Below are 24,958 nucleotides of genomic sequence, written 5' to 3' on the forward strand. Positions count from 1 at the left end.
CCAGCAACCCACAGGGAGGCTGCCACGTGCAGAGCTGGGGCCCTGGGCCTGGGGGGAATCCTCGGACTTGGAGGCTGGCGGAGCCTGCGCTTCCCACCCCAAGCTGCCTGCAGGCCCCCGCCCCCCCCCCCCCCTTGGCTCCCGAGGAGAGCCCTCCCCTCTGGGCAGGAGGGGGCCGACTCGACTCGGGGAGGGATGGCAGATTAGGGCCTAGGGGGCCACGTGACCCTCCCCCAGGAATGCGGTGACGTCACTGGAGGCGTGGCCGTCCCCAAAATTGGGGAGGAAGGGGAAAAAAAAAAAAAAAAGCCAGAAAAAAGTTTCTTTCCTGGAGTCCCAAACGAGGTGTGGGACGGAAGAGGAGGGGTCTGGGCCACCGCCCCGGTGTTCTGCGGGGCCCTGATCGCTGTCTGGAGTCCCCGTTCCAGGCCATGTCGGGGCCCACCTGGCTCCCCCCAAAGCAGCCGGAGCCCGCCAGAGTGCCTCAGGGGAGAGTGCTTTCCCGAGGCGCTCCCGGGCCTCCACCAGCCCAAGGAGCAGGTAAGGCAGCCCCGGAGAGGACCGAGAGCCACCGAGCACACACACTTCTGCCACTGTCCTGCCTGTTTCCTGCTGTCCCTCCCCAGGTCAGCTGTGGCCAGCTGCCTGAGCCCTCCCTGGGTTCCCAGGTGCACAGGGAGGAAGAAGAGAGGTGGAGAGGGTGGCCTCCAAGAGGGTGCACCTTCCTCTCCTCCATGCCCACCTCCGGTCTCTCTTCCCCAACCCCAGCACTCCAGCCTCACCCCAGGGTCAATTTTTGCTCCCTCCCATCTGAGCAGTGTTACCAGCCCCCGGGGGGACCAGAGGATCGGGGGCCAACCTGGGTGGGTTCTCATGGAGCACCTCAGCGTTCCCAGGTGAGAACCGGGCTTGGGGTGGGGTGTACAGGGGGACCCGCCCTGAGCTCAGGTCGAGCAGGACCTAGGGCTAGAGAGGGGACCTTGTGACCTGCATACTCCCTGCTTTAGCTCCATTCCCAGGGGCTCCCCCCAGACAGGGGGGGCCTGCGCCCAGGAAGTCTGGATGCTGAGATAGATTCGCTGACCAGCATGCTGGCTGAGCTGGATGGGGGTCGGGGCCATGCTCCAAGGCGACCAGACCGACAGGTGACTCCCCTGTTCCTGTCCCTGCCCCCCGCTTCCCTGCATTTTCAGTCCTAGTCTGCCTCCACCTCACCTTCCCTCTCCCTTCCTTCCGGTAGAGGAAACAGGGGCCCTTGGAGGACTTGGACCCTGTCAAAAGCAAGGGCTTCCCTGGGGACCCCACGTGGCCTGGGCTTCCAGGCTATGGCCTTGCTTATGCTGCTGCTCTGCCTCTCTCCCCAGGCTTATGAGCCCTCTCAGCCCCCTGCCTACCGCCCTGGCTCCCTGAAGCCCAATGGAGGGGGTGTGCCGCCCCTGCCTCTCCCAGCATCCCCCTATGGGGGCCCCACTCCAGCCTCCTATGCTACTGCCAGCACCCCAGCCGGCCCTGCCTTCCCTGTTCAAGTGAAGGTGGCACAACCTGTGAGAGGCTGCGGCCCGCCCAGGCGGGGGGCCTCTCAGGCCTCTGGGCCCCTCCCAGGCCCCCACTTTCCTCTCCCAGGCCGAGGTGAAGTCTGGGGGGCTGGCTATAGGAGCCACCGCGAGCCAGGGCCAGGGGGTAAGGAGGAGGCTGCTGGGGTCTCTGGCTCTGCAGGAGGAGGACGAGGAGGCGGGCATGGGCCCCAGGTAAGCCGGTGGCACTGAGGTTTGGGGCCCTCATAGACAACTGGATGCTGATTTGGGGGGTGGGGGCTGGGTGCTGTTGAAGGTCTTGAGTTTTGAGTAGAATCAGAGCTTAAGGGTCAGGACGTACAGAGGGGAGGGGAGCTGCCCACTGGCTCCTGGGCTGAGATGCTCTCAGATGAGCTCTCTGGGTGGAACTGCCTGGCCGACCTTGGTAATTTTTACAGCATCAGGGGCTAGAGGTGGCACTCAGTTCTTTTGATTCCCACGTCCAGGTCCCTCTGAGCCAGCCTCCAGAGGAGGAGTTGGAGAGACTGACCAAGAAGATGGTGCACGACATGAGCCACCCCCCGAGTGGGGAGTACTTTGGTGAGCTGACTCGTGGGTAGGATGGGACAGGTGAAAGACCGTGATTCTGACATCCTGGGTCTGTGCAGAATGACTCCATCCCTCCCTGTCCTCAGGTCGATGTGGCGGCTGTGGAGAAGATGTGGTTGGGGATGGGGCCGGCGTTGTGGCCCTTGACCGTGTCTTCCATGTTGGCTGCTTCGTGTGTTCCACATGCCGGGCCCAGCTCCGGGGTCAGCACTTCTACGCTGTGGAGAGGAGGGCATACTGCGAGAGCTGCTATGTGGTGAGTGGTTGGGGCCGGTGGTTGGTGCCAGAGTCGGCACCTGGGGGCCTCCACTCAGAGGGGAACCAAATACTCAAGCCCAAAAGAGAAATGGGGCTGGACGCTGGGGGACCCTATCTGATGTGCAAGAAGAAGGGAGGAATGAAGTAGCTGAATACTGACTGTTAGGAATACTGTTAGGAATTCAGCTGGAATACTGACTGTTAGGGGAGAGGGACCAGGGTCCCTTACACATGGGGGGCATTTTAGAGTTAAGGGATTGTGTGAAATTCCCACAACATCCTGTGAGGCAGAGATTGCTATTGATTGGTTCTATAGGAAGTGGAAGCTCGGAGAGGTTAAGGTTCTTGTCTAGGAAGCTGTAATGCTGGCATGTGAACTCAGACCTGCTCAAGTCTCCCTTTTACTGAGTCACATGCAGGGGCTACACACACACAGATGGGTGGGTTGACACGGTGCCTTCCTTCCTTTTGACCTTCTTGTCCTCTTTTCCAACAGGCCACCCTGGAGAAATGTTCCACGTGCTCCCAGCCCATCCTGGACCGGATCCTGCGGGCTATGGGGAAGGCCTATCACCCTGGCTGCTTCACCTGTGTGGTGTGCCACCGTGGCCTGGATGGCATCCCTTTCACAGTGGATGCCACCAGCCAGATCCACTGCATTGAGGACTTCCACAGGTCAGGCCTGGGCCCTGCCCAACCTCGAGATGTCTGACCTTTTCCATATCTCTTACCTATGCTTCATGTCCCAGGGCTGGCCCTTCCCATTTCCAACTCCTGGACCTCTCTCTTCTCTTTGACATCACTCTTTCTCAAGACCCAAGACTGCGACTCTGGCCCCTCCTGTTTCCCGCTATATCCTACCTTCTCTAGGCTCACTGTGAAATCCCTGCGACCCTGAGGCCTGACAGCCTCTCTGGTTTCCTTATACCCCAGGAAGTTTGCCCCACGATGCTCGGTGTGTGGTGGGGCCATCATGCCTGAGCCAGGTCAGGAGGAGACGGTGAGAATTGTTGCTCTGGATCGCAGTTTTCACATTGGCTGTTACAAGTGCGAGGTGAGAGGGCCTGGATAAGAGCAGGGGGCTCTCAGAGATCAGCAGGCTTGGTAGGGTTCGAATGAAGGGATCTGGGAGTCTGGGGCTGATGAAAACTGTTTCTTCTTCCAACAGGAGTGTGGACTGCTGCTATCCTCTGAGGGTGAATGTCAGGGCTGTTACCCACTGGACGGGCACATCCTGTGCAAGGCCTGCAGTGCCTGGCGCATCCAGGAGCTCTCGGCCACGGTCACCACTGACTGCTGAGTCTTCTAGAAGAACCTGCTATGAACTCAGTCCCCATCCATTGGCCTCCCTGACATCTACCTTTACAACTCTGTCACCAAATGCTGTGTGTCTTCTTTATCCAATCATGAAATAATAATGCCTTAAGAGTTTACAAAACACTTTCATAACCACGTCTCACCTGAATCTCAGCAGCCCAGTGAGATCCACATCCCAGATTGCATGGTTCTTTTTTTTTTTTTTTGGTGCTGGGGATTGAACCCAGGGCCTTGTGCATGTGAGGCAAGCACTCTACCAACTGAGCTATCTCCCCAGCCCCACATGGTTCTTTTTTTTTTTTTTTTTTTTAATATTTTTTTTTAAAGTTGTTTATGGACCTTTATTTTACTTATTTATTTATATGTGGTGCTAAGAATGGAACCCAGTGCTCACACGTGCTAGGCAAATACTCCACCACTGAGCCCCAGCCCCAGCCCCAGCCCCTGCATCGTTCTTAACTGGTAGAACCACCATCACTTCCAGGGTCTTAGCTCTGGTCATATTTTTGTTGCAACTCTACTGCACTTTTTTTTATTTTGGGTGGTGCTGGGGATGGAACCCAGAGCCTCAAGCATGCTAGGCAAGTGCTCTATGACTGGGCTGCACCTCCAGTCCTGTACTATACTTTTGTTTAAATTTGTATTTTTAAAATTTTGTATTTTATTGTGAAGACATCTATTCTGAGTATGGGGGAAGGGCTGCTTCAGGGAGGTAGCATTTGCCACACTTAAGCCCCACACGCAAATCTTTGTGAAGGGACTTGGTGTTATCCTTGGGGGTGGTGGTGCATTTAATTTGGGACAGGCCAGATCTTGCTTGTTGCTCAGGAGTGGGATCTACAGCCTATGTCGTCCAAGTACTGAAGTTAACATTGAGATTTGTCCATTTTGCGTGATGGGGCGGGGGCGCCTTTGTCCGAGGAGAGCAGGGACGATGGGTTTTGCAGGTAGCGCATTCTGCGGCACCAATAAAGGCTGGTTCTCTGGAGGGAGCAGAAAATGGTGGGAAGAGAAGCTTTAAAATGGTTGCTTCTATCCTCCAGTCCCTAAACGCCCACGCTCCCCCCAGCCCGTGCCCTGCGCGACGAGGGGGTGAAACCACCTCCGGGGAGGTCAGGAGGTGCCGGGTGCTCGGTGCGTGTGGAGAGAAACGGCGAGACGCAAAACTGGCCCTGCGTGCTCTGGGGAAGCATTACCCTCCACCTGGGCCCCGGGACGCGCTACCTTGGCGCTTAAAAGGCGCTCCGGTCTTTGCGAGGCCCACCTTGGTCCAGCTCGGCTCCCGTAGTTCTCGTCCCGGAAACGCGCGAGACTTCCGTGTCTCCGCCCCTTCCCATCACCCCTTATCTTCCTCTCTTCTCTGCGCCTTAGTTCCAGTTCGGGCCGCGCGGGGGCTCGTTCGTTGTCGGAGGTTGCGCTCGGCCGGTGACGCAGGCGCAGCGCTAGTGTCGTGCGCGACTGCCCATTCTCTGTTGTCTCACTCTCTTCCCCAGTTTTCGGCCCTCTGACCGACAGCCCCGCGCCTCGCTCTTCCCCTCTACGTTTTCCTCGTCGCGCGCCCGTGTCGTCTGGAAAACAAGCCCGCCCTCGCGCGCCACCAACGGCCGCGACCGCTCCCAGGTGGGGGAGGGGCGAGGCAAAGCGGGGGGCGGGCTAGTGCGGGGCTGAGACCGGGGACTCCGCCCGCGGGCGACGAGGGGACCCTCCGGGCGGGTGGGAGCGTGGGAGCCCTCCGGGATGTCGGGGGCCGCGGAAGCCTGGCTTGGGAAGGAAGGAGGCTGGCGTACTGGCCCCGGGGGACCGACCCTCCTTTCGTCCTTGCTCAACTCCCTGCCCACCCCTCCCCGGGCCTTTGGCCCCCTCAGACCGCGCCATGGGTGACAGTGATGACGAGTACGATCGAAGGCGCAGGGACAAGTTTAGAAGAGAGCGCAGCGACTACGACCGATCCCGAGAGAGAGACGAAAGACGACGAGGGGACGACTGGAATGACCGGTAATGTCGCCCCCAGCCCGCCGGGTCTCCTCTGCCCCACGCCGCCCTTGTTGCTTTTTCCCCTATAGTTTTACCAGGATGAACCAGAGAGAAATTCGTCCTCGGACCGTTTTCTGTGGTTCAGCCTATTGGCTGTAGCCAAAGAACTAACCGTGGCTTAATTTTTGAAAAGTCTTCAAGATCGAAACGATCGAACTTTGAGGGTGAAAATGCATTGCTTATACAGGGACCCAACGCGAGCGTTGTATTGTTAGTAAATGATGCCTCAAAAGGATTGGCTCAGAAAAAGTGATAATATGGAATTGACCAGACGAGAGAGGTTGTCGAACCCGTTTCCTGGCAAGGCATGGTTAAATTTCTTTTAATGCTTTTACCTAAAATCTTAGAGCTCTTTGGGCAGCACCAGTTGGATTGATTGATGAGGTTTGAGTAACCTTCTGAAAGTGGCTCCGTTAAGTTTGAAGTGACTTTTGTGATAGAATTTATTCGTGTATTATAGTTTTGAATAAATGAGTTTAGTAGATTGGTCAGTTTCCCCGTAATCTTAAAATGGTGGAGAGTTATGTGGCACCCATTCCGTGATGTTTTGTAAGGAGGTTGTTAAAGATGCTCTTCTGAATTGTGAAACTAGGTAAGATGTGGTTACTGCTCTTAGGAGCTTACAGCGTGGGGCTGCTTGTCGTGGGGGCCAACATGACCTTGGGTGCTTGCTGCAAATGTGTGTGTGTAAGAACGTAGGAAAGATGGTGAATGTTGAGGGAACAGATGTTCAGGCAGGGGAGCAGTGCTTGGAGGTGGGGTGTGAGGGAGAGCTACAGGAAAGGATAATTAACTAGACACTGATAATGGGAACAGGTGGGGATTGTGGATATGTTTGCAAATCAGCATGGATTCATGTTTGGTCAGTGTTAGTGGTCAAAATGCTTAAAACCCTGCTGGGTCTGTGAGTCAAAAATTTTTTTGGGGGTGGTACTGGGGATTGAACCCAGGAATGTTTATCCACTGAGCCCATTCCTTTTTGTTAAGAGACAGGGTCTTGCTCAGTTGCTTAGGGCTTCACCGAATTGCTGAGGCTGGCCTGGATCTTGCAGTTCTCCTGCCTTAGCCTCCTGAGTCTCTGGGATTACAGGCATATGCCACCACGCTGGGCTAAAATTATTTTGAGGGCCAACTAAGATTGTGTTTTCATTGATGGCCCTGTAGCAATAGTGGGTAAAACTGCCAGTGCACCAGAATTTAAAAAAAAGAAAGCCAATTTCATTTAATATACTTGATAAAACAGTTTAGGATTTTCATTTGATGAAATTGGAGACTTGAGTATACATCTTTTCAGTTTCTATGGTGAAATGAGAAGTATGCACAAACCGTCCTGAATATAGGACAGTGGTTTTCTTGAGCAAGAGCAGTTGGGTGATTGAGTTGAGTTGAACTGAACTTTTTCTATGTAATGTCATTTTTATTTGAACGGTTTTCAAACAATGTTGGTTCATGTTTGGTGATTTGTCCAACATTTTTGGGAAGGTGAATTAAGAGACCCTGTTACTTTGAAAAAAGTCGTCAGAATTTGTTGCCAATGATGACATAGAACTTTCTAGTAAAAATTAATAGTTTGGAAAACTTGTATCTACCAATGTGATTTTGACTACTTCTCAGTACTTAAAGACTTTTCTGATGAGATAAGGAGTATACTAAGGAATATGACATCTTGATATTGTATTAAGAGACATGTCAAGAGCTGTCCGGAGAACAAAGTAGAACATGGGGTGAAGTGAATGTAGCAGAGTACAGAATGTTCGTTGGTCTTAGGTTGAGCATTCTAACTAGCCTTGAAGAAAACTGAGGCAGAGCTGGATATGGTGGTGCATGCCTCTAATCCTTGCAACTCTGAAGGCCAAGGTAGGAAAATCACGTTTAAGGCCAGCCTTAGCGCCTTAGAACCTTAGCGAGGCCTTGTCTCAAAATAAAAAGGACTGAGGATGTAGCTCAATGCTAAGGCGCCTTCAGGTTCAATCCCCAGTACCAGGAAAAAGAAAAAAAAAAGGAAACTGGAGAGTTATCTGGAAAGGCTGTTCAGTATTTCCTTTTGTAACTACGTATCAGCGTGAGGACAGATTTTTTTTTCTTTTTCCACCAAACAACTTACCACAACAAATTAAATGTTGACGGTATCTTCTCTTAAGCCGTATCTTGAAGAGATTTGTAAACATGTAAAAACAATACCATTCTTTTTGAAAATTGTAATTTTTCATAAAAAACATGAAGTTTATATTATGTATAATTTTAAGATTAATAGGTTTTAAGTTGTCTTAGCTTTAAATACAGAAAAGATAAGACATAACTCACATAAGCAAAAACTCTTTGGTATCTTGCTCAGGGTACAGCTAAGCGACAGTGCTGGCTTATCATGTGTAAGGCCTAGGGTTCCATCCCCAGTACTACCTTAAGAAAAATAAAAAAATAAAAAAACACCGCCCCTAAGCTTGTAAAGTGGGTCTCAAGAGCAAAGATTTTTTGTTGTTGTTAAGATTGGATTGGGAATCCCAAAAAAACCAAAGGCCAAATGTTCTCTCTGATTTGCTGATTCTAACACACAATAAGGGAGTAGGAAGGGAAGAATAGAAGTTCATTAGATTAGAAAAAGGGGAATGAAAGGAGGGGGGATGGGAACAGGAAAGACAGTAGAATGTATAAGACATCACTTTCTTACACTGCCAGTGTAATCCACGTTGTTTACAACCACAAGAATGGAAAGTTATGCTCCATGTATGTATGATATGTCGGAGTACATTTTTACTGTCTTGTGTAACTAAAAAGAACAAACAAAAAGATGGGATTGGGAGCCAGATGTAATGGCACAGAGCTGTAATCCCATAGCCTTGAGTAAGCTGAGGCAGGAGGAACACAAGTTAAAGGCCAGCTTCAGCAATTTAGGGAGGCCCTAAGCAACTTAGTGAGACCCTGTCTGAAAATAAAAAAGGCCTGAATTTAATCCCTAGTATCTCCTCTGCCCCCCTTAAAAAAAGACAAGGTTGGGAGCAGCTGGTTAGCAGTGGGGAGGTTGGAGCAATGGGCAGGAAAGCCAGAGTTTTGAACAGGGTTGTTTAGTGGCGTTTAAGCAAGGGCACATGGTGTAATCAGATTTGTGTCTGGGAAGGAGTTCTTTGACAGTAGAGAAGGGAGAAAGTAGAGGCAGCTGACCAATGCTAGAGAAATGACAAGGGCGAGGCTGGGGATAGCACAGACAGTTCATTAATGGTGCTCGTGTTTATCGTCAACATTAATGTTACTGGTGTTTGTTCCTGTGACAGTAGGTGGTAGGGAGTAGGAAACAAATCTGGGCCCATAATGGTGGGAACCATAGGCTCAGTTCTGATATGATAATTTGGGGTGATAAAATATATTGGATTTTCTTTTCTTTGTGGTGCCAGGGATAGAAGCCAGGGCCTGGTGTGTACTGAGCATGCTCTCTGCCACTGGGCCACACCCTCAGCCCACTGAGTGGAGGTTACTCAGTGGATTGGAGCTTAGGAAGCCATTTGTGGGCAGTGGCTACAGTGATAGAGGTAGATAAAGTCTTATTCGGATTAAAGTGTCATTTCATGATATTTGGCTTTTTGTGTGGTATGTCAGTTAGAATAGGAAGGACCTGTCCAGGAGTGTGGCCTTGACCTGTCCAGCTGTATCTTTAATTACCATTACTTGTTATGTTTCTTATGTCCAGGGAGTGGGACCGTGGCCGTGAACGCCGCAGTCGGGGTGAATATCGAGACTATGACCGGAATCGCCGGGAGCGCTTCTCTCCTCCGCGCCATGAACTCAGCCCCCCACAGAAGCGCATGAGGCGGGACTGGTGAGATGGCTTGTTTGTCTTCAATGTTCGCTCCCCTGGGCTTCGGCTCCCTCTCCTCACCTCTTCAGAAAGCTGCTTGTTTCCTTCTCTCAGGCTTCATATAACCATTGTTTCTTAGTCCTTTAAACCCTTGGGCGGGAGACCATATTTCTTCTGGCCTTCCTTTGTCCTCTGTTGAGATGATTCTGGTTCTTTGTCTGATTTTTGTGTCCCCTACCCTCAGGGATGAGCACAGCTCTGACCCATACCACAGTGGCTATGACATGCCCTATGCTGGGGGTGGTGGGGGCCCGACTTATGGCCCTCCTCAGCCCTGGGGCCACCCCGATGTCCACATCATGCAACACCATGTACTACCTATCCAGGCCAGGTAAAGACTCTGGGTTCTGGGGAGAAGGCTTGGGGAATGGTTTGGGCTGCTGGAGCCAGGTTAGGCTAGGCACGCAGGTGGCCTGTGGATGGGAGGTAGCACTTGTGCTGGGGGTGGTGTGCGAGGCAGGCGAGCAGCTGGCTACCTGGTATCCTTTGTCCCCCACCTCCCCCCACCTCTTCCCCCATGACCAAGACTTCCTGTCCACCCCCAGGCTGGGCAGCATTGCTGAGATCGACCTAGGTGTGCCGCCACCAGTGATGAAGACCTTCAAGGAGTTTCTCCTCTCTTTGGATGACTCTGTGGATGAGACTGAGGCTGTCAAACGCTATAACGACTACAAACTGGATTTTCGAAGGCAGCAGATGCAGGATTTTTTCCTGGCTCATAAAGATGAGGAGTGGTGAGTGCCCCTACTTCCCTGCCACCTCTTCCCTGGCATGTTTCCCCTGGCCCTGCCAGTGGAGCTACAGCCCTTTCCTCCTCCCATTTTCCCCAGTCTGGAGTTTCCTGGGGGTGGGGGAGGGGAAGTATAACAGCATTTGCTGATGGGGTCTCCTCCTTACTTTGGTGACTGCCACAGCGCCCCCCACACCCCCAATATCCCTTTTCCACTGTCCTCACTTGGGACACCTCCAGGCAGCTGGCCAGAGCCACCTGGCTCTTGGGGGCAGCAGACAGACTGCTTCCCACTTGCTGGTATTGGGCCATTGACGTCCCTGATCACCAGGACCCTGTGTGGCTGTGGCATCCTCCCAAAAGCGACGAGTGACTCCAGACAAGAAAAGCAAAGATCTCAGGGTCATTTGACAGAAAAAGAATTTTAATTTTTTTTCCTTTTGTGGATGTTTTAATTTTAATCAACCATCTTTTCCCCCCTTCCTGCTCCTCCTCCTCCTCATCCTCTTTCTGCTCCTCCTCCTTGAAAAGAGCCAGAACTGGGAACTACACCCGCTCATCGACGGAGCTCGGAGCAAACCCACCTCCACCCCCACCATACCCAGCCCATACATGAGCCCCTGGGCTGAGCCGCGCTGCCCCGGCCAGGCAGACAGGCAGGGCACTGCTGTGCACAATGCAGCATCTAGCTGAATGTGATTGCTCAGGCAGTTAGTCAGTCAGGGCCCCCACCGCGGAGTCCCGCGGGGGTGGGGCATCTGGGCCGGGCGCCCCAGCCAGGAGCCAGCCGGTGGCCCACCAGCCAGCATGGGCCCTGGGCGCCACTAGTTAAATCTTGAGCTCTGTTTGACCAAGCAGCCAAGGTAAAGATCCTGGAGGTGACGCCTGCGGCTTTCCTTTCCTCTCTGCTCGACTGTGGTTCTGTTCTGTCCTCACCGTTCCTTCTCCCTGACTGCCCTGTGTGTCTCGTCTTGATCTCATACACCTCATTCCTTCTCTGTCCCTGTTCTTGCTTTCTGCCTAACACTTCCTTCCTCTTTGCTTTTTTCATTTTGTGTGTCTAATACTTAATTTTTCCCCTTCGTTTTCGATTTCTGGGCCTTTCTCACACTTCCCCCTTCCTTTCTCCTCTTTCTCATACTCCTGATTTCTTCTGTTTTCCCCCCAAGGTCCTATTGAAATGTTTTATATTCCATGCTCCACCCTAACCCTCCAGCCCTCCTTTTTCTATCCTGGGGACAGTACCTGAGGCTGTCTGGGCACTTGGTTCTCCCTTTGATCTTTTCCTGTCCCTTCGCCATCTTGCTTATCTTCCCAAGGGGGGAGAAAATGTCCTGCCTTTTGGCTTTTGCTATCTGGTGCACTTCAGGTTTCCTTCTGTCTTCCACCTAGGGGTGGAGGGAGTTGGCGGGAGCTGTTCTCGTAATGGCTGTAGTCTGGGGTCAGCAATGAGAGGGAGGTTCTTCGGGGCCTACAGTTACCTTAGCCCTCCTCTCTGGAGTTTGGGAAACCTCACCTTTTTAAGTTAGTGTTTCCCAAAGTCTTAGAGCTGGAAATCTGCCTCTCGAACCCTGGCCTCCCCTGTAGTTGTTGGTCTTTTCAAATCCAGAGCTCTTAGTTCCTGGTTGTCCCCCAGATTTTTGCAGAGCAAACCTCTGTTTCCTGTTGGGGCATTGGGTGGTTCTAGTGCACCCCTCTCCAATACTCTCTGCTTTTATGACCTCTTGTGGGTGTGAGGATGGGGGCTGTGCCCTGACTTTCCTGGGCCCCTCCCCACAAACTGGCCCTGGCTTCTGGTGACTATTTTGTCTTTTCCCGCCCCGCTTTCTTCTTAGGTTTCGGTCTAAGTACCACCCAGATGAGGTGGGGAAGCGTCGGCAGGAGGCCCGGGGGGCCCTGCAAAACCGACTGAGGGTATTCCTGTCGCTCATGGAGAGTGGCTGGTTTGATAATCTCCTCCTGGACATAGACAGAGCTGATGCCATTGTCAAGATGTTGGATGCTGGTGTGTGGACTTGACCCATGGGGTGGAGGCTGTCTGGTGACCCAAGATCTTGGTTGGGAAATAGAAGCAGATTGACAGAAGCCAGGGCCTTTGGGTTGTGACTTCTGCTGCCTTTGTTGGTAGCTGTGATTAAGATGGAAGGAGGCACAGAGAATGATCTACGAATCCTGGAGCAGGAGGAGGAGGAGGAGCAGGCAGGAAAGCCTGGGGAGCCCAACAAGAAAGAGGAAGGCCGGGCTGGGCCAGGCCTGGGGGACGGAGAACGCAAGGCCGGTGATAAGGATGACAAGAAAGAAGATGGCAAACAGGTTGACGTGGGCCCAGGGGAGCTGGCACTAGGGCTGCGTGTCGGCTGGGGTCGGGGCTCTGGGCTCCGCTATGGAGGGAGGGAGGGAGGCTCTGAAGCAGGCGAGGGGAGGTTAGGAAACTCCAGCGATTTCTCTGCCTGCAGGCTGAAAACGATAGTTCTAATGATGATAAAGCGAAGAAATCTGAAGGCGATGGGGATAAGGAAGAGAAGAAGGAAGACTCCGAGAAGGAAGCCAAAAAGGTCAGGTGTGTCTCCTGGGGGCAGCTGGTGAGTCCTGTGGTCAGAGCCGTCTGACCTGGCCCCGTGACTGTGGCTCCCACAGAGTAGTAAGAAGCGCAACAGGAAACACAGTGGCGACGACAGCTTCGATGAAGGCAGTGTGTCTGAGTCTGAGTCTGAATCTGAGAGTGGCCAAGCTGAGGAGGAGAAAGAAGAAGCCGGTGGGTTTGCTTTCCCGCGTCTCGTCCTGCGTGGGCTGGGGGCATGAGGTGGGGCATTGTCTCTGGTTGGGGATTGGTAAAAGCTCTTCTGTCTGTTCCACCAAAAATAATCAATTGACCAACGCCACACCTCCTGCGTAGAGGACGCACTTAAGGAGAAGGAGAAGCCCAAGGAGGAGGAAAGGGAGAAGCCTAAGGACGCCGTGGGGCTGGAGTGTAAGCCTCGGCCCCTGCACAAGACGTGCTCCCTCTTCATGCGCAACATCGCGCCCAATATCTCGCGGGCTGAGATCATTTCTGTGAGTCGGGAGACTGGTGCTTGGGCGGGGCTGGCCCCGGGCTCAGATTCTTTGGGGTGGGGTGGAGAGAGGCAGTCTGGTACTGCTAGTGCTGCCTTTGACATAGGGAGGTCCCCTGCCTTCTGCACTGTGGCACTCAGGTGCTGGCCTTCTAAAACCTTTCACTGGTCTTTCCTCCTGCCTGAGGATGGGAAGGATTAAAAGGCAGTTCCCCAGGGTCTGGGGCAGTGGACACCAGAGGAAGAGGTGACTCCTTGAATCACTAAATGGCGTTCTTATCACTTGTGTTTGCAGCTTTGTAAAAGATACCCAGGCTTTATGCGTGTAGCACTGTCGGAGCCCCAGCCCGAGAGGAGGTGAGGAATTAGACACCCTGGAGGGAAGATGCAGGGGAGGGTTAATGGCCAGCACCTTGCCATCCAGGACTGTGTGACATTCTTTCTTGTGTAGGTTTTTCCGGCGTGGCTGGGTGACCTTTGACCGCAGCGTTAATATTAAAGAGATCTGTTGGAACCTGCAGAATATCCGAGTGAGTTCTAGGAGTGGGACTCGTGGGAGGAAGAGACAGTGGTGGCTCTCTATGCCCACGTGACCTGACTCCCTCGTCTGTTCAGTCTGCTCACATTGCTTATTTACTCCTGTTCGTGGGTGAGCTCTGAGGCCATTACCATGGACAAGACAGACACCTTATGGTCTCTGTCCTCAGGAGTTTACAGTCTAATCACTGGTGTTGGAAGTGGGGGTGACTCTTTGAGTTGCTTCGGGGACAGTAGGCCAGCTTTCTGACTTTGTGTTCTTTCTAGCTTCGGGAATGTGAACTGAGCCCTGGTGTGAACAGAGACCTGACCCGTCGTGTCCGCAACATCAACGGCATTACACAACACAAACAGATAGTGCGCAATGACATCAAGCTGGCTGCCAAGCTGATCCATACACTGGATGACAGGACCCAGCTCTGGGCCTCTGAGCCTGGGACACCTCCTCTGCCAACAGTCAGTGACTCCCCAGGGAACTGTTTCCAAAAGCAGCTGATACCACCTGTGTTCCTGACACTTGACCTCACCTGATCTGTAGCAGTGACCCCGTGGGCCCACCCACACCCTCACTTATTTGTCCCTTTCTGCCGGGGCAGCATGTCCAAATTCCAGCAGAACAGACTGATACACTTGTGGGCTGGGTAGAACAAGTATAAGGATAAGTGCCAGGACGTGGAGGTCAGGGTTCACCGAGGGAGCCCTGAACTCCTTCCCTTCCACAGTGCCTTCCGCTGCCACCGTCCCTGGGCTCGCTGCCTAAGGTTTGTCTTCTTTACGTCTGTCTCCCTCCCCACCAGAGTCTGCCCTCGCAAAACCCAATCTTGAAGAACATCACTGACTACCTGATAGAGGAGGTGAGTGCTGAGGAGGAGGAGCTGCTGGGAAGCAGCGGGGGGGCCCCCCCTGAGGAGCCACCTAAGGAAGGGAACCCAGCAGAGATCAACGTGGAACGGGACGAGAAGCTGATCAAGGTGCCAGTGCTAGCCGAATGTGGGGGTGCAGGGTGGCTCATTCAGTAAAGGGGCGGGAGTGGTGACCAGTGACTTCCCGTCGCCCGTAGGTGTTGGACAAGCTCCTCCTCTACTTGCGCATCGTACATTCCTTGGATTATTATAACACCTGCGAGTACCCCAATGAGGACGAGATGCCCAACCGGTGTGGCATCATCCACGTTCGGGGGCCCATGCCTCCCAACCGCATCAGTCACGGAGAAGGTATGTCCCAGGCTCCCCATTCCGTTGCCCATTTCTCCCCAGTGGCCTCTGGTCACCACCTCCAGTAGCAGTGCTGTGTTGCTTCCTCCTCTGGTGCCCTCCTTTTCTGTCCCTTGCTTCCAGCTCCTGTCTCCAAACTAACTTTCTCTGTTCCCAACCACAGTGCTGGAGTGGCAGAAGACCTTTGAGGAGAAGCTGACTCCACTGCTCAGTGTGCGGGAATCCCTCTCCGAGGAAGAGGCTCAGAAGATGGGTCGCAAGGACCCTGAGCAAGAAGTGGAAAAGTTTGTCACCTCAAACACCCAGGAACTGGGCAAGGATAAGTGGCTGTGTCCTCTCAGTGGCAAGAAGTTTAAGGTCTGGGATGTTAAGAGCCTCAGTTGGGTAGAAAGTTGGGAGGAGGGGGGTCACAGGCAGGCCCCCAAAAGGCCTGGGAGGGAAATGCTCATTGGCCCAGCAGGAGGGAGGCTGTTGGCCTTCCAGCTTGGGACTGGGAATGAGGGAGCCCACATGACTTGGTCTGTCCTGACCCTCTCCTCACCGCCCAGGGCCCTGAGTTTGTACGCAAACACATCTTCAATAAGCACGCAGAGAAGATCGAGGAAGTGAAGAAGGAGGTGGCGTTCTTCAACAACTTCCTCACCGATGCGAAGCGCCCAGCTTTGCCTGAAATTAAGCCCGCTCAGCCACCTGGCCCTGCCCAGAGTAAGATACGATCCACGGGGGTCTGGTGTCTCCTCTGGGCCTATCCAGGGATTCCTGTTTCTCTTTAACCTGTCCCCCCGCCCCCCAGAAGTTTCTACCCCACCCTCAGCCATATTTCTAGAAGTCATTTTTTCCCCCTCCCCGCAGTAATTCATGTCCCTGTCTGTGTTGTACTCCCCCCAGGCTTGACCCCGGGACTTCCCTACCCACACCAGACTCCCCAGGGTCTGATGCCCTATGGTCAGCCCCGGCCTCCCATCCTGGGCTATGGAGGTGAGCATTGGGAAGAGCTGAACAGTTTAGTGGTTGCATGGGGCTGGGAGGAAGAAAACAGGCGGAGGTCGAGGTCAGGGTTTTGAATTCAACACTGGTCTTTTTCCTAGCGGGCGCTGTCCGCCCTGCAGTCCCCACAGGAGGGCCTCCGTACCCCCATGCCCCATATGGTGCTGGCCGAGGAAACTATGATGCCTTTCGAGGCCAGGGTGGTTATCCTGGGAAGCCTCGCAACAGGTGAGAATGAGTGCAGATGTCCAAGTTTTCTTGCCTCCTCCAAACTCGGGGGCCTTCAGTTCTCATCGCGCTTCCCCTCTTATCTCATAGGATGGTTCGTGGAGACCCAAGGGCCATTGTGGAATATCGCGACCTGGATGCCCCAGATGATGTTGATTTCTTTTGAGCGGCCTCCCCTCCCCCCATTCCTATTATCATCTGTAATTGTGACTGCCTTGTCCCATCAGCTGAGAATTTTTTTGTACGTTCAGACATACTGCCAATAAAAGCACTTCAGTAGTGACTTGGTGGTTGTACAGCTTCCCAAACATCCCAGACACTGGCAGGGATGGAGGTTAGGTGGGCCTCACCACTTTATTTTTGATGCGACAGCCCCACTCTGCTGGGACACCTTTCAGAAGAAAATAGGAGCACATGTGTGCGATCGCTGTCAGTTCAGGGGTCTTGCCCTCAGTCCAGCGTGTGCTGATGCTTGTCAGAGTTAGGGCTGGTCAGGCACAGATTGTAGAAGGAGTTGGGGTCAAAGGCTGTGCTTACCTCTTGCCAGCCAACCCACCCGGCGGCCTGTAGTTCGCTAGGGTTTTCTGGAGTGCCCCAGTAGTGTGGGTCCAGTATCAGGACGTAGGCTTCGGTGCCTGGGCCCAGGCAGACCCCCAGCAGCGCCTTGGACCGGGCGTCCGCATCCCCTCCCACCATCACAGGGCCGCCGCCCCCAGTGAAGTGTGAGTAAAGCCTCTCCAGCTCCCCTTGAAGCCCCGCTCCACGGGGCACATGGCATAGGCGCCCCTGGGGCCCTCCGAAGTGTGCGAGGCAGAGGCTGGCTTCTACGCAGCCGATCCAGCTCCGGGAGCCCCGGAACCCTGGGGGCTTGTCGCCCATGTCCTCCAGGGCCGCCTGCACGGCGACCACTTCAGGTACGCCTGTAGACTGGCCCTCTGGCCAGGAGCACAGCGTCTGCAGAGTGCGGTAGCCGCAGCCCCATCCCCGGTCGTCCAGCCCATCGCAGCCATAGTGATAGTAGAGGTAGTGGCCCGAGAGGACGGCCAGGCGGGCGGGGCCGCGGCACGGCGGGGCTAGGCCCTGGTGGACGTCCTTCAGCGGCGCCAGGGCGGCCGGCGGGAAGCAGTCACCGAGGCCAGGCAGATAGGTCTTTCAGCCGCGCAGGGAGAACTCCGGGTTCCAACGCTTCCTCTCGGTCTCAGGTGCTGGGCTAGCTACAGGCAGGACGGGCGCGCGGAGTCGTGGTGTGCTCACCGGGCCCCCGAGATGTTAGCAGGAACCGAGCGGAGGCCACCAGGCGACAGCGACCCAGGGGCTCCCACCATGCACCGCCGCTCCCACTGCGCAGGCGCGAGACCGCCCGGCGGGGCGGGGGTGGGGCTCTCGGGAGCCGCCGGCGCAGGCGCCGTGCGCCTCGCCTCGGAGACGGAATCAGGCATCTTCCAGCCCCCACTCCTGCACCAAGGCGGCCCCGGCGATCCAGGCGTTCTGCCCCTGACCCCGGCTCCCCAGTCTCGCAAATTCCGGTGGCTGTAACAGTTTATTGGCAGCCCAGAGGGGCGAAGGCACCGCGGGGGAGGGAGCTCGGCCCGAGACATGCAGAGGATGGGGAACCCCGGGGGGAGTCGGGGTCGGGTGGGCAGGGTCAGGGGCTGGTCTGTTATATCCCAGCCTTTTAATAAATAATATATACAGCGAGGGGGACGGGCGGGGCGGGGGGACGTGGGGTCTCGCCGGCGTCACAGGTCTGAGCAGCGATCCTGCTTGCTGTAATGGTCGAACTGGTTCTTCCAGTGCACCATGTAGGAGCTCCAGCGGTGGAACTCGGCCTTCCACTGGCGCTCCGCTTCGTCCAGCGTGTCTGCGGCCAGGGCACCCGGCAAGCGGTGGAAGGAGGACGACACCAAGAAGGAGATCGGGGAACGGACATGGGGAGGGGCGTGAGCGCAGGGGGACACGGAGAATGTAGGCGGCCACGTGGGATGGTGGAAAGAGGATCAGGAGAATACACGAAAGACGGTAGACGAGAGGGAGGGTGAAGGTGGAGGCGGGGCCAGAGAAAGATGGTTGGAAGCAGAGGAGGAGAAAATGACCAGAAGACAGAGGAGGGACAGACGGCATCAGAGTGGGGAGGATCCATGGGTTGGTGAGGAAAAGAGAAGAGACAGAAATGGTTGACGGTTATAGCCCCGCTGCGGGGTGTTACCCAGCCCCGGGTCTTCCCTGTGCCCCCAACATCAGGCTCAGGCTCCAAAGGATAATTATATATATATATGTACATAAAAATATATGACTTCTTCATTTTTACGTAAACAAAGGCGTGTAGGTCCCTGAGACTTTCCAGTTTGTGTCTCTCGATTTGAGAAGGGAGGGGGCGCTGTGTCCCCGAGAAGGACCCTTCCCCGCGGTCCGACCATGCATGAGAGGAGGGGCCCCCTGAAGCCGGAGGGGGAAGAGGCCGTGGTCACAGCCGCAGGAGTCGGGAGAGGTGGAAGAGGAGGAGGGACAGGGGGAGGCCGGGCCTGGGCCTCGGGGCAGCCTCCCCGTGGGCGGGGTCTGGGCAGGTGCAGGGAGCCTCCGAGGCTGAGGGGAGAAGAAGGGGGTTATACCCAGCCGGCTCCCACTCCCTCTCTTTGCGCCCCTTTTCTCTCCCTCCCTCCAGCCCCTGCCCGCTGGCTCCCGCATACCGGTGGCGCTGAGCAATTTGGGTAGAAAGCGGTTCCAGAAGGCGCAGGCCTGGGCGCGCAGCCCCCGCCGCACCTCCAGCGGCCGCAGATTGAGGCTCACGTACTGCTGCGCACCTGCGGTGTATGGTGGCCACTGCGGGGCCTTGGTGTCGCGCGGGTCATTGGGGTCCCTGCGGAAGGAAAGGGAAGGCTCAGTCCCATTTAGGCCTGTCGCACCCAGAGGGATGAGGAATGAAGACAGGGACGCGGGGGAGAAAGGCGTTCCTTTCCTCACCCTGGGCTCTAACTCCGTGGAGGCCACTGTTCCTCCCTTCTACCCCAGCTCCAACCCTTTTCCTTCTCCGATGTCCCCTGTCATCTAGGAGTCTACCCTTTCCTCCTGCACTCAGTCTCTTTTGTCCCTTTCCCTCAGTTTTCCTGCTCTTTGTCTTTTCCCATTTTTTAAAAAAAGTGCTAGGATTTATTGAGCCCTTATTGTGTAACCAGATGCTGTCCTGTCTCTACAAACATCACCTTGGCTTTGATGCCAGATTTATTGCTCTCTTCTTCAGACAAACTGGTGTGTGTGTGTCGGGGGGTGGGGAATCACTGCCAGTTCAATTTAATCCAGCTCTACATTCCACTTCTAACTCCAATAACTCCTTTGTCTTGGTCTTTATTCATCCACCTCTTGTCTTGCCTTTCGGTCTTCCTCTCTTAAGGAGGCCCATCCGGCCTTCTCTGAGTCTCCTTTGTCTTTCCCACTCTCCCTCTTTGTCCCCTTTCCTTTGTGAAGGTTCGTTCTCCTCTCCTGCCTCTCTCCTCCGAGTGCTTCCCCTGTTCCCCTGGCCCCCAGAGACCCTCCCTTTCCCAGCGCTGCTGACCCTGTGCGGGCAAAGTTGGCCCAGTATCTCATCAACCGCTGGGCAAAGATTCTCTCCTCCACAGTGTAGTTCAGTGAGGGGTCCAGGGGAAGCCCAAAGATGAACTCAATCTCGTAGCCGTGGGGCACCCCCATCCAGAGGGGCCAGGAGAGCGTGGAGGCACGGTGTTCAAAGATGTAGGCATAGACTCGGGCCCCCTGGGCCGCCAGTCTCCCAGCCAGCTGAGCCACGGGGCACACGACATTGTGGTCGCCTACCACAGCACTCATGGCATCCCTCAGGCGCTCCGGGTCCTCAGGGTGCAGCCAGTCTGTGTAATGCAGGACCACAGCCTCGGCCGCCAGGTCGCTCGCCTGGGGGACCCCGACCCGCACCCCAGCCAGGAACTGGGCCCGGTTGATGAGAGATTCGTTGTCTTTGCTGAAGCCTGGGGCCCCATAAACCAGAAAATAGGAGCCCTCATCCTTCACCACACCCACCAGCACCTGGGGGCAGGGGACAGGATGGAGGGCAGGGGCACAGACAGACAGGTGGACAGAAACAGACAAACAAAGAGCCAGAGAGATGAATAGTTATAGACCCAGAACCACGGAGGAAGAGTGTGAGGTTGGGGAAGGGACCAAGAAAAAAAAAGGAAATGCACCCACAGTTCCTTTCCTCTCCGCCCTGCTGACCACCCTTGGATCTGAGCCCTCAGGGGAGGGGGTGGCCATGGGCCCAGAAGCCTGGACTTCTGACTGCGCGTGGGTCTGGAGGAGCCCTCAGTGCCTGGCTCCCTGGGGGGTGGGGCAGGGTGGGTGAGACCCAGAGGAACCCGGTCCACCCCCGACAGACACTAGTCACCTGCAGGCCGTGGAAATCTCCAGCATTGATGAGGGCCTCAGGCGTGTCACTGAGGAAGTCTCCATCCACCACAGGCACAAAGGAAAAGCGGAAGATACTTTCCTGAGGCAGCACGTGCCATTCATGGTCTACCAGGTCTTGAGCTGGCCGTGTCCGCAGGCAGGCTACCAGCTCTGTGTCATTGCCACCAGAACCCCCTGGGGGACAGCCTACGAGGCGGGCCAGCAGTGTGGCCCTGCGGCGGGCCTCTCCCACGCCCACTGTGGCCCAGGGCCCATTGGGTGCACCGCTCTGCAGCACAGCGCGATGGAAGAGGCTCCTGCTGGGAGGGGACAGCAGGTGCATGCCCACTGAGGCAGCGCCTGCGCTCTCCCCGAACAGAGTCACCGACATCGGGTCCCCCCCAAAGGCTGCCACATTCTCTTGCACCCACTGCAGTGCCAGCCTCTGATCCAGCAGACCCACGTTGCCTGGGGCCTCTCGACTCCCTGGCAGAGCTAAGAAGCCAAAGGCTCCCACTCGGTAGTTCATGGACACCAGCACAGTCCCCTCAACCTGTGCCAGGAAGCGGCCATCATACACGTCCAAGGAGGAAGCTCCACTGTAGAAGCCACCACCATAGATCCAGACAAGGACGGGGGTGGGAGATGCAGGCCTGGGGTATGGTGTCCACACGTTGAGGTAGAGGCAGTCCTCGCTTAGCTCTCTGTTGGGGTTCCACATCTCGGAGCCCTCAAAGCCTGGGTACAGGGTGTCCACATATTGGTAGCAGACACTCTGGAAGGTCGTAGCGTCCAGCACCCCTGTCCAGGGCCGCTTGGGCTCCGGTGGTAGAAAGCGGCGGGGGCCCACAGGTGGCTCGGCAAAGGGGATGCCCAGAAAAGCAGCGACCGGGCCCCCTGGGGCCTTTAGGCGGATGCCCCGCAGCCGGCCCCCACGGACAGTCACCAGCAGCTCTGGGTCCTCTCGGCCCTCAGCCCCTGCCCCTCCTCCCAGAAGAGAGAGAAGGAAGAAAAGGAGTGGGGAAGCCAGGGAGGGCGTGTGCAGGGGACACCACAGGGGCCTCATGGCTGCCAGGGCAGGCGGTCGTCTGCTGGGAGAAAGAAAGGCAAAGGGTAAGGGCTGGAGCACCCGGAGGGAGGAGATTAGGTAACAATCTTGCCCAAGGATTATCTCCCCGCTGCAGAGGAGGTGGGGCAGGTTGGCAAGAGGAGGAGAAAAATAGAGGGAGGGAAGGAGACAGGCAGAGACAAGGACGCAGACAGACAGGCAAGAGGGGACAGATCAGGCAGACACACGCACCCAGACAAATGCAGGTAGCAGAGAGAAGACCTGCCAAGGCATACCCTCCATGGCCCACAGGACCCACCGCCCTCACCTTCCTCTGGCTCTGTGGCTTGAGCTGGGCAGGGTGCGTGCAGTGCGGGCACCAGAGGCCGCAGTCCACGCACAGGCCACAGGACAGGGGCGGGGCCCTCACTGACGGGTGGTTCCAGTTGGGGGAACTTGCGGTGGCCTGAAGGCACAGCCCTAGTCTCTCCTGGGTTGGCCAGCGCCGGGGCCCTAAAGGGGGTGGGTTGGACATTCAAGGTGTGGGAGCCCCAGGTCCTGGGGCACTCCAAATCCTGCCTACTCCACACCCTGCCCCACCCTGCCTCGCCCCATCTGCTGTCTGGCATCGCGCGCTGGTACCCGTCGGTTCCTATCTGCTAAACCCGGCCTTGCATAGTCCCAACCAACAGGCTCGCGGGTCTTAGACCCCAGGACGCGAGACCTATTCGCCCCATGTTGCAGAGCACGCTGTTGCCAGCGGGGGGCAGTAGAGACCGAGAAGAGGACTGCGCTCCCCGCCCCGAGCCCGGGAGTCGGGAACTTGGGGTGGGGGCCTGGGAGCTCCTGGGTATCACAGAGGGGCCTGAAGGGCGAGCCGGGACGACTGTGCTCCCGCAGCTCCGGAGATCCCCGGCCGCAGGGGCGGGGGCGCTATTTTGGGGTAGCAGCTGCTGCGATTCCGGCATCTCCAGCCAAGGGATCAAAATTCCCCGGGTCGGAACTCCCCCCTCTCCGGCGGTCACCCCTCATCCAGCCCTGTCTCCCTGAGCTGGGGTTGGTGGTGGTGTTGGAGATTAACTAGGAAACCCGAGTGGGGCTAATTATAACTCGGGGCTTCCGCTGAGCCTCCCCTTCCCCCAAAATAGAGACGGAGTCTCCGCGGGAGGGGGTCCCAGGCCTCGGAGGGGGCCTGGGTTGGGCGCTGCGCAGGGACTCTGGGGTCGCGCCACTCTGGGTTCAGGGGCGCCTAGGCAGGCGCCAGGAACCTGCGTAGTTTGGGGTCCGCCGCAAACAGGGGACATCTTCCAGTCGTCCCAGACTCGGGGTCTGGCGGGGAAGGGGCGCTCGGGGGTCCCGCAGGAATTCTAATCTCCGGCGAGGCAGCGGCCGGCCCAGCGGGCTTCGGTAAGTGTGCGGCGGCGAGGGAAGAGTTACCCAGGAGTGCGGAGCGGCGGGGGACGCCGCTGGGCAGGCCCGGGGGCGCGGTGGGCGCCGGGTTTGGAGGCTTAGATCGCTCCGGTAGCGCCCGGTCCCCGGCAGGCCGAGCGGCCGCCGGCTGGGGGAGGGTCACGGGCGGGGCGGGAGACTCACCTGAGGCGGCCGAGCCGGGCCAGGCCGCGCCGGGAGCAGAAGGCGGCCGATGTTCCCCGGCGCAGGCTGAGCCGACTCTGGCAGCCGCCGCCTCCGGCCCCCCGCACACACCCCTCGGGGCCGCACGGCGCCCCCGCCCGCCCCCGCCCCCGCCCACTGTCTCCGCCCCCGCCCCTCCCCGCTGCCCTGGGCTGCCACCTCCCCTCCTTCTCCCTCCCTCTGAGCCAAGACCCGAGGACCCGGGGGCCCAGACGCACTCCAGTGACAGACGCCCACAGACGGACAGACACGCCGTGACAGACGCGACCCGAAGACCCGCAGCGGCGGAGCAGACACCCACGTGACAAACAGACGGACAGAAGCCTGCCGAGAGACACACAGGCAGGCGACAGTCTCCTGTAGTGACAGTCAGATAAACCGACTTTCCAAACGGACCCACACACTAACAGCCTCCAGAAGTTACTGCTAGGACGAGGGGCTGAGCAAATGAGCATCTCTGGCCCCGACACAGCCCGGGGTGCATGGGAGGAGCGACACGTGCAAGTGTGACTGAGGACCCCTCCAGGGTGGCGCTGGTGGAGAATAGGTGACATGAGGCACTCCTGGGGATGAGGGGACACCTGTGGGAATGGAGACGGGAACACAGGATCTTGAGTGGAAATGAGGGGTTCTCCCACGGGGAAAGGAGACCCCCAGGGAAGAGAGAGGTAACACGGGGACACCCGAGAAGGAAGGCCAATGTGGTGACACACTCATGGCTGCTGGGCGAGGCTGCACTCCGCTGCAGCAGTGGAAACTTCCGGAACCCCCGCGGGTGGGCTTGCGCTGGTCCCCAGACGGGTGACCTCGGACTTTCGTCACCAAGGTCCGGCCAGGGCATGACATCACCAGGCCAAGTTTTCATTGGTCGTCGCGACCAGCAGGTGGGAGCGGCCTGGCCTGGGCGCCCCTAGCCTGCTCCACAGGGCCTGAGCCACAGACCCCCGCGCCCCGCCCTCCATGGGGTCACCCATGGGACAGGTGCTGCCGCGGCAAGGTCCCCGCGTCCGAGGTGGCGGTGGAAACGGGGCGCGGCACTGTACCACGCGAGTTCGCCGAGTGATAGGCCTGCTCATCTGGGACCGATGGCCGGGGAGCTCCCGGGCCGTGGCATGGGAGACCGGCCGGCGCGGGCGAGCGTCGGGGCATGCGTGCGCGCGCGCGTGCGGCGGTGCGGGGCGCTGCGTGGGGCGGGAGGACGCGCACGCACATGCTCCCTCTGGCTGCATCCACAGCATCCCTGGCACGCGTCCGCCACCGCCTGGGAACGGAGGCACCGGGTCTCGGGGACTGGCGGAGAGTGGCGGCTCCTCCTGAATCCAGAATCGAGCCCGCCCTGGGCCACCCGGTTCCGGGCTCTCAAGCTGGACTGTGCCCAGCTCCCTCCTCCGCGCTGGCGGGAGCCGGTGGGCGCAGGCCGGGATACCTGCGCTGGTCTGCTCTCGGCTCCGCAGCCTTGGCCGCCAGATGGCGGCAAAGGCAGCCTTTCGGGCCTCGGAGAGGAGGACTGGGTAGGGGGCGTTGGGACGCAACTTCTAACCATCCCTCTGGG

The 24,958-nt window shown here is 56.9% G+C and overlaps 4 protein-coding genes and 1 long non-coding RNA gene across 14 annotated transcripts; 2 read left to right on the top strand and 3 right to left on the bottom strand.

Annotated features, from left to right (window-relative positions):
- The first annotated feature begins 55 nt into the window (after positions 1 to 55).
- TRIP6 (thyroid hormone receptor interactor 6) lies at positions 56 to 3,821 on the top strand. 3 transcript variants are annotated; one of them, XM_079121640.1, is made up of 9 exons: positions 56 to 540; positions 769 to 896; positions 1,008 to 1,145; positions 1,365 to 1,748; positions 2,021 to 2,114; positions 2,210 to 2,379; positions 2,878 to 3,056; positions 3,315 to 3,435; positions 3,550 to 3,821. In XM_079121640.1, the coding sequence occupies exons 1-9, from the start codon at positions 432 to 434 to the stop codon at positions 3,679 to 3,681; spliced, it is 1,455 nt and encodes a 484-aa protein (XP_078977766.1). In that variant the 5' UTR covers positions 56 to 431; the 3' UTR covers positions 3,682 to 3,821. The 3 variants fall into 3 exon arrangements, with proteins under 3 accessions (XP_078977766.1, XP_078977767.1, XP_078977768.1); XM_079121642.1 differs by having other exon boundaries at positions 237 to 540; positions 819 to 896; XM_079121641.1 differs by lacking the exon at positions 1,365 to 1,748.
- Positions 3,822 to 4,477: 656 nt separating this feature from the next.
- Positions 4,478 to 5,045, bottom strand: LOC306650070. The gene is made up of 2 exons (XR_013760799.1): positions 4,923 to 5,045; positions 4,478 to 4,681 (listed from the first exon to the last, which is right to left on the bottom strand). It is a non-coding gene; the product is annotated as an uncharacterized lncRNA (long non-coding RNA).
- Positions 5,046 to 5,084: 39 nt separating this feature from the next.
- Positions 5,085 to 16,614, top strand: SRRT (serrate, RNA effector molecule). 3 transcript variants are annotated; one of them, XM_079121766.1, is made up of 20 exons: positions 5,085 to 5,318; positions 5,564 to 5,693; positions 9,415 to 9,543; positions 9,767 to 9,913; positions 10,128 to 10,316; positions 12,148 to 12,317; positions 12,441 to 12,625; positions 12,769 to 12,876; positions 12,962 to 13,067; positions 13,209 to 13,366; positions 13,661 to 13,722; positions 13,817 to 13,895; positions 14,170 to 14,358; positions 14,700 to 14,873; positions 14,963 to 15,116; positions 15,280 to 15,473; positions 15,665 to 15,821; positions 15,993 to 16,094; positions 16,205 to 16,331; positions 16,422 to 16,614. In XM_079121766.1, exons 2-20 carry the CDS (start codon positions 5,572 to 5,574, stop codon positions 16,495 to 16,497), a joined length of 2,628 nt encoding a protein of 875 aa, XP_078977892.1. In that variant the 5' UTR covers positions 5,085 to 5,318; positions 5,564 to 5,571; the 3' UTR covers positions 16,498 to 16,614. The 3 variants fall into 3 exon arrangements, with proteins under 3 accessions (XP_078977892.1, XP_078977893.1, XP_078977891.1); XM_079121767.1 differs by having other exon boundaries at positions 5,086 to 5,318; positions 12,769 to 12,867; positions 12,950 to 13,067; positions 16,005 to 16,094; XM_079121765.1 differs by having other exon boundaries at positions 5,087 to 5,318; positions 12,769 to 12,867; positions 12,950 to 13,067.
- Positions 16,615 to 16,766: 152 nt separating this feature from the next.
- On the bottom strand, positions 16,767 to 17,342 carry UFSP1 (UFM1 specific peptidase 1). Its single transcript, XM_079121774.1, has one exon. It carries the CDS (start codon positions 17,208 to 17,210, stop codon positions 16,782 to 16,784), a length of 429 nt encoding a protein of 142 aa, XP_078977900.1. The 5' UTR covers positions 17,211 to 17,342; the 3' UTR covers positions 16,767 to 16,781.
- ACHE (acetylcholinesterase (Yt blood group)) lies at positions 17,337 to 23,502 on the bottom strand. 6 transcript variants are annotated; one of them, XM_079121768.1, is made up of 6 exons: positions 23,368 to 23,502; positions 22,103 to 22,287; positions 20,725 to 21,814; positions 19,882 to 20,366; positions 19,019 to 19,188; positions 17,337 to 18,192 (listed from the first exon to the last, which is right to left on the bottom strand). In XM_079121768.1, the coding sequence occupies exons 3-6, from the start codon at positions 21,790 to 21,792 to the stop codon at positions 18,071 to 18,073; spliced, it is 1,845 nt and encodes a 614-aa protein (XP_078977894.1). In that variant the 5' UTR covers positions 21,793 to 21,814; positions 22,103 to 22,287; positions 23,368 to 23,502; the 3' UTR covers positions 17,337 to 18,070. The 6 variants fall into 6 exon arrangements, with proteins under 6 accessions (XP_078977894.1, XP_078977895.1, XP_078977896.1 ...); XM_079121769.1 differs by having other exon boundaries at positions 20,725 to 21,817; XM_079121771.1 differs by lacking the exon at positions 17,337 to 18,192 and adding an exon at positions 18,200 to 18,914.
- Between the last annotated feature and the right edge of the window lie 1,456 nt (positions 23,503 to 24,958).

Source organism: Sciurus vulgaris (genome assembly GCF_902686455.1).
Source record: "Sciurus vulgaris genome assembly, chromosome: 18".
In the NCBI taxonomy this organism is placed as follows: domain Eukaryota; kingdom Metazoa; phylum Chordata; class Mammalia; order Rodentia; family Sciuridae; genus Sciurus; species Sciurus vulgaris.

Bases quoted from the DNA above. Each gene is read 5' to 3' on its own strand.
- TRIP6 (XM_079121640.1), top strand. From the start codon at position 432: ATGTCGGGGCCCACCTGGCTCCCCCCAAAGCAGCCGGAGCCCGCCAGA. The intron at 2,380-2,877 runs GTGAGTGGTTGG...CTTTTCCAACAG, and splicing joins ACTGCGAGAGCTGCTATGTG to GCCACCCTGGAGAAATGTTC. The intron at 3,057-3,314 runs GTCAGGCCTGGG...CTTATACCCCAG, and splicing joins TGCATTGAGGACTTCCACAG to GAAGTTTGCCCCACGATGCT.
- SRRT (XM_079121765.1), top strand. From the start codon at position 5,572: ATGGGTGACAGTGATGACGAGTACGATCGAAGGCGCAGGGACAAGTTT. The intron at 14,359-14,699 runs GTCAGTGACTCC...CCTCCCCACCAG, and splicing joins GGACACCTCCTCTGCCAACA to AGTCTGCCCTCGCAAAACCC. The intron at 14,874-14,962 runs GTGCCAGTGCTA...CGTCGCCCGTAG, and splicing joins GGGACGAGAAGCTGATCAAG to GTGTTGGACAAGCTCCTCCT.
- UFSP1 (XM_079121774.1), bottom strand. From the start codon at position 17,210: ATGGGCGACAAGCCCCCAGGGTTCCGGGGCTCCCGGAGCTGGATCGGC.
- ACHE (XM_079121768.1), bottom strand. From the start codon at position 21,792: ATGAGGCCCCTGTGGTGTCCCCTGCACACGCCCTCCCTGGCTTCCCCA. The intron at 20,367-20,724 runs GTGACTAGTGTC...CCCTGCCCCCAG, and splicing joins GAGATTTCCACGGCCTGCAG to GTGCTGGTGGGTGTGGTGAA. The intron at 19,189-19,881 runs GTCAGCAGCGCT...TTCCTTCCGCAG, and splicing joins GCCAACTTTGCCCGCACAGG to GGACCCCAATGACCCGCGCG.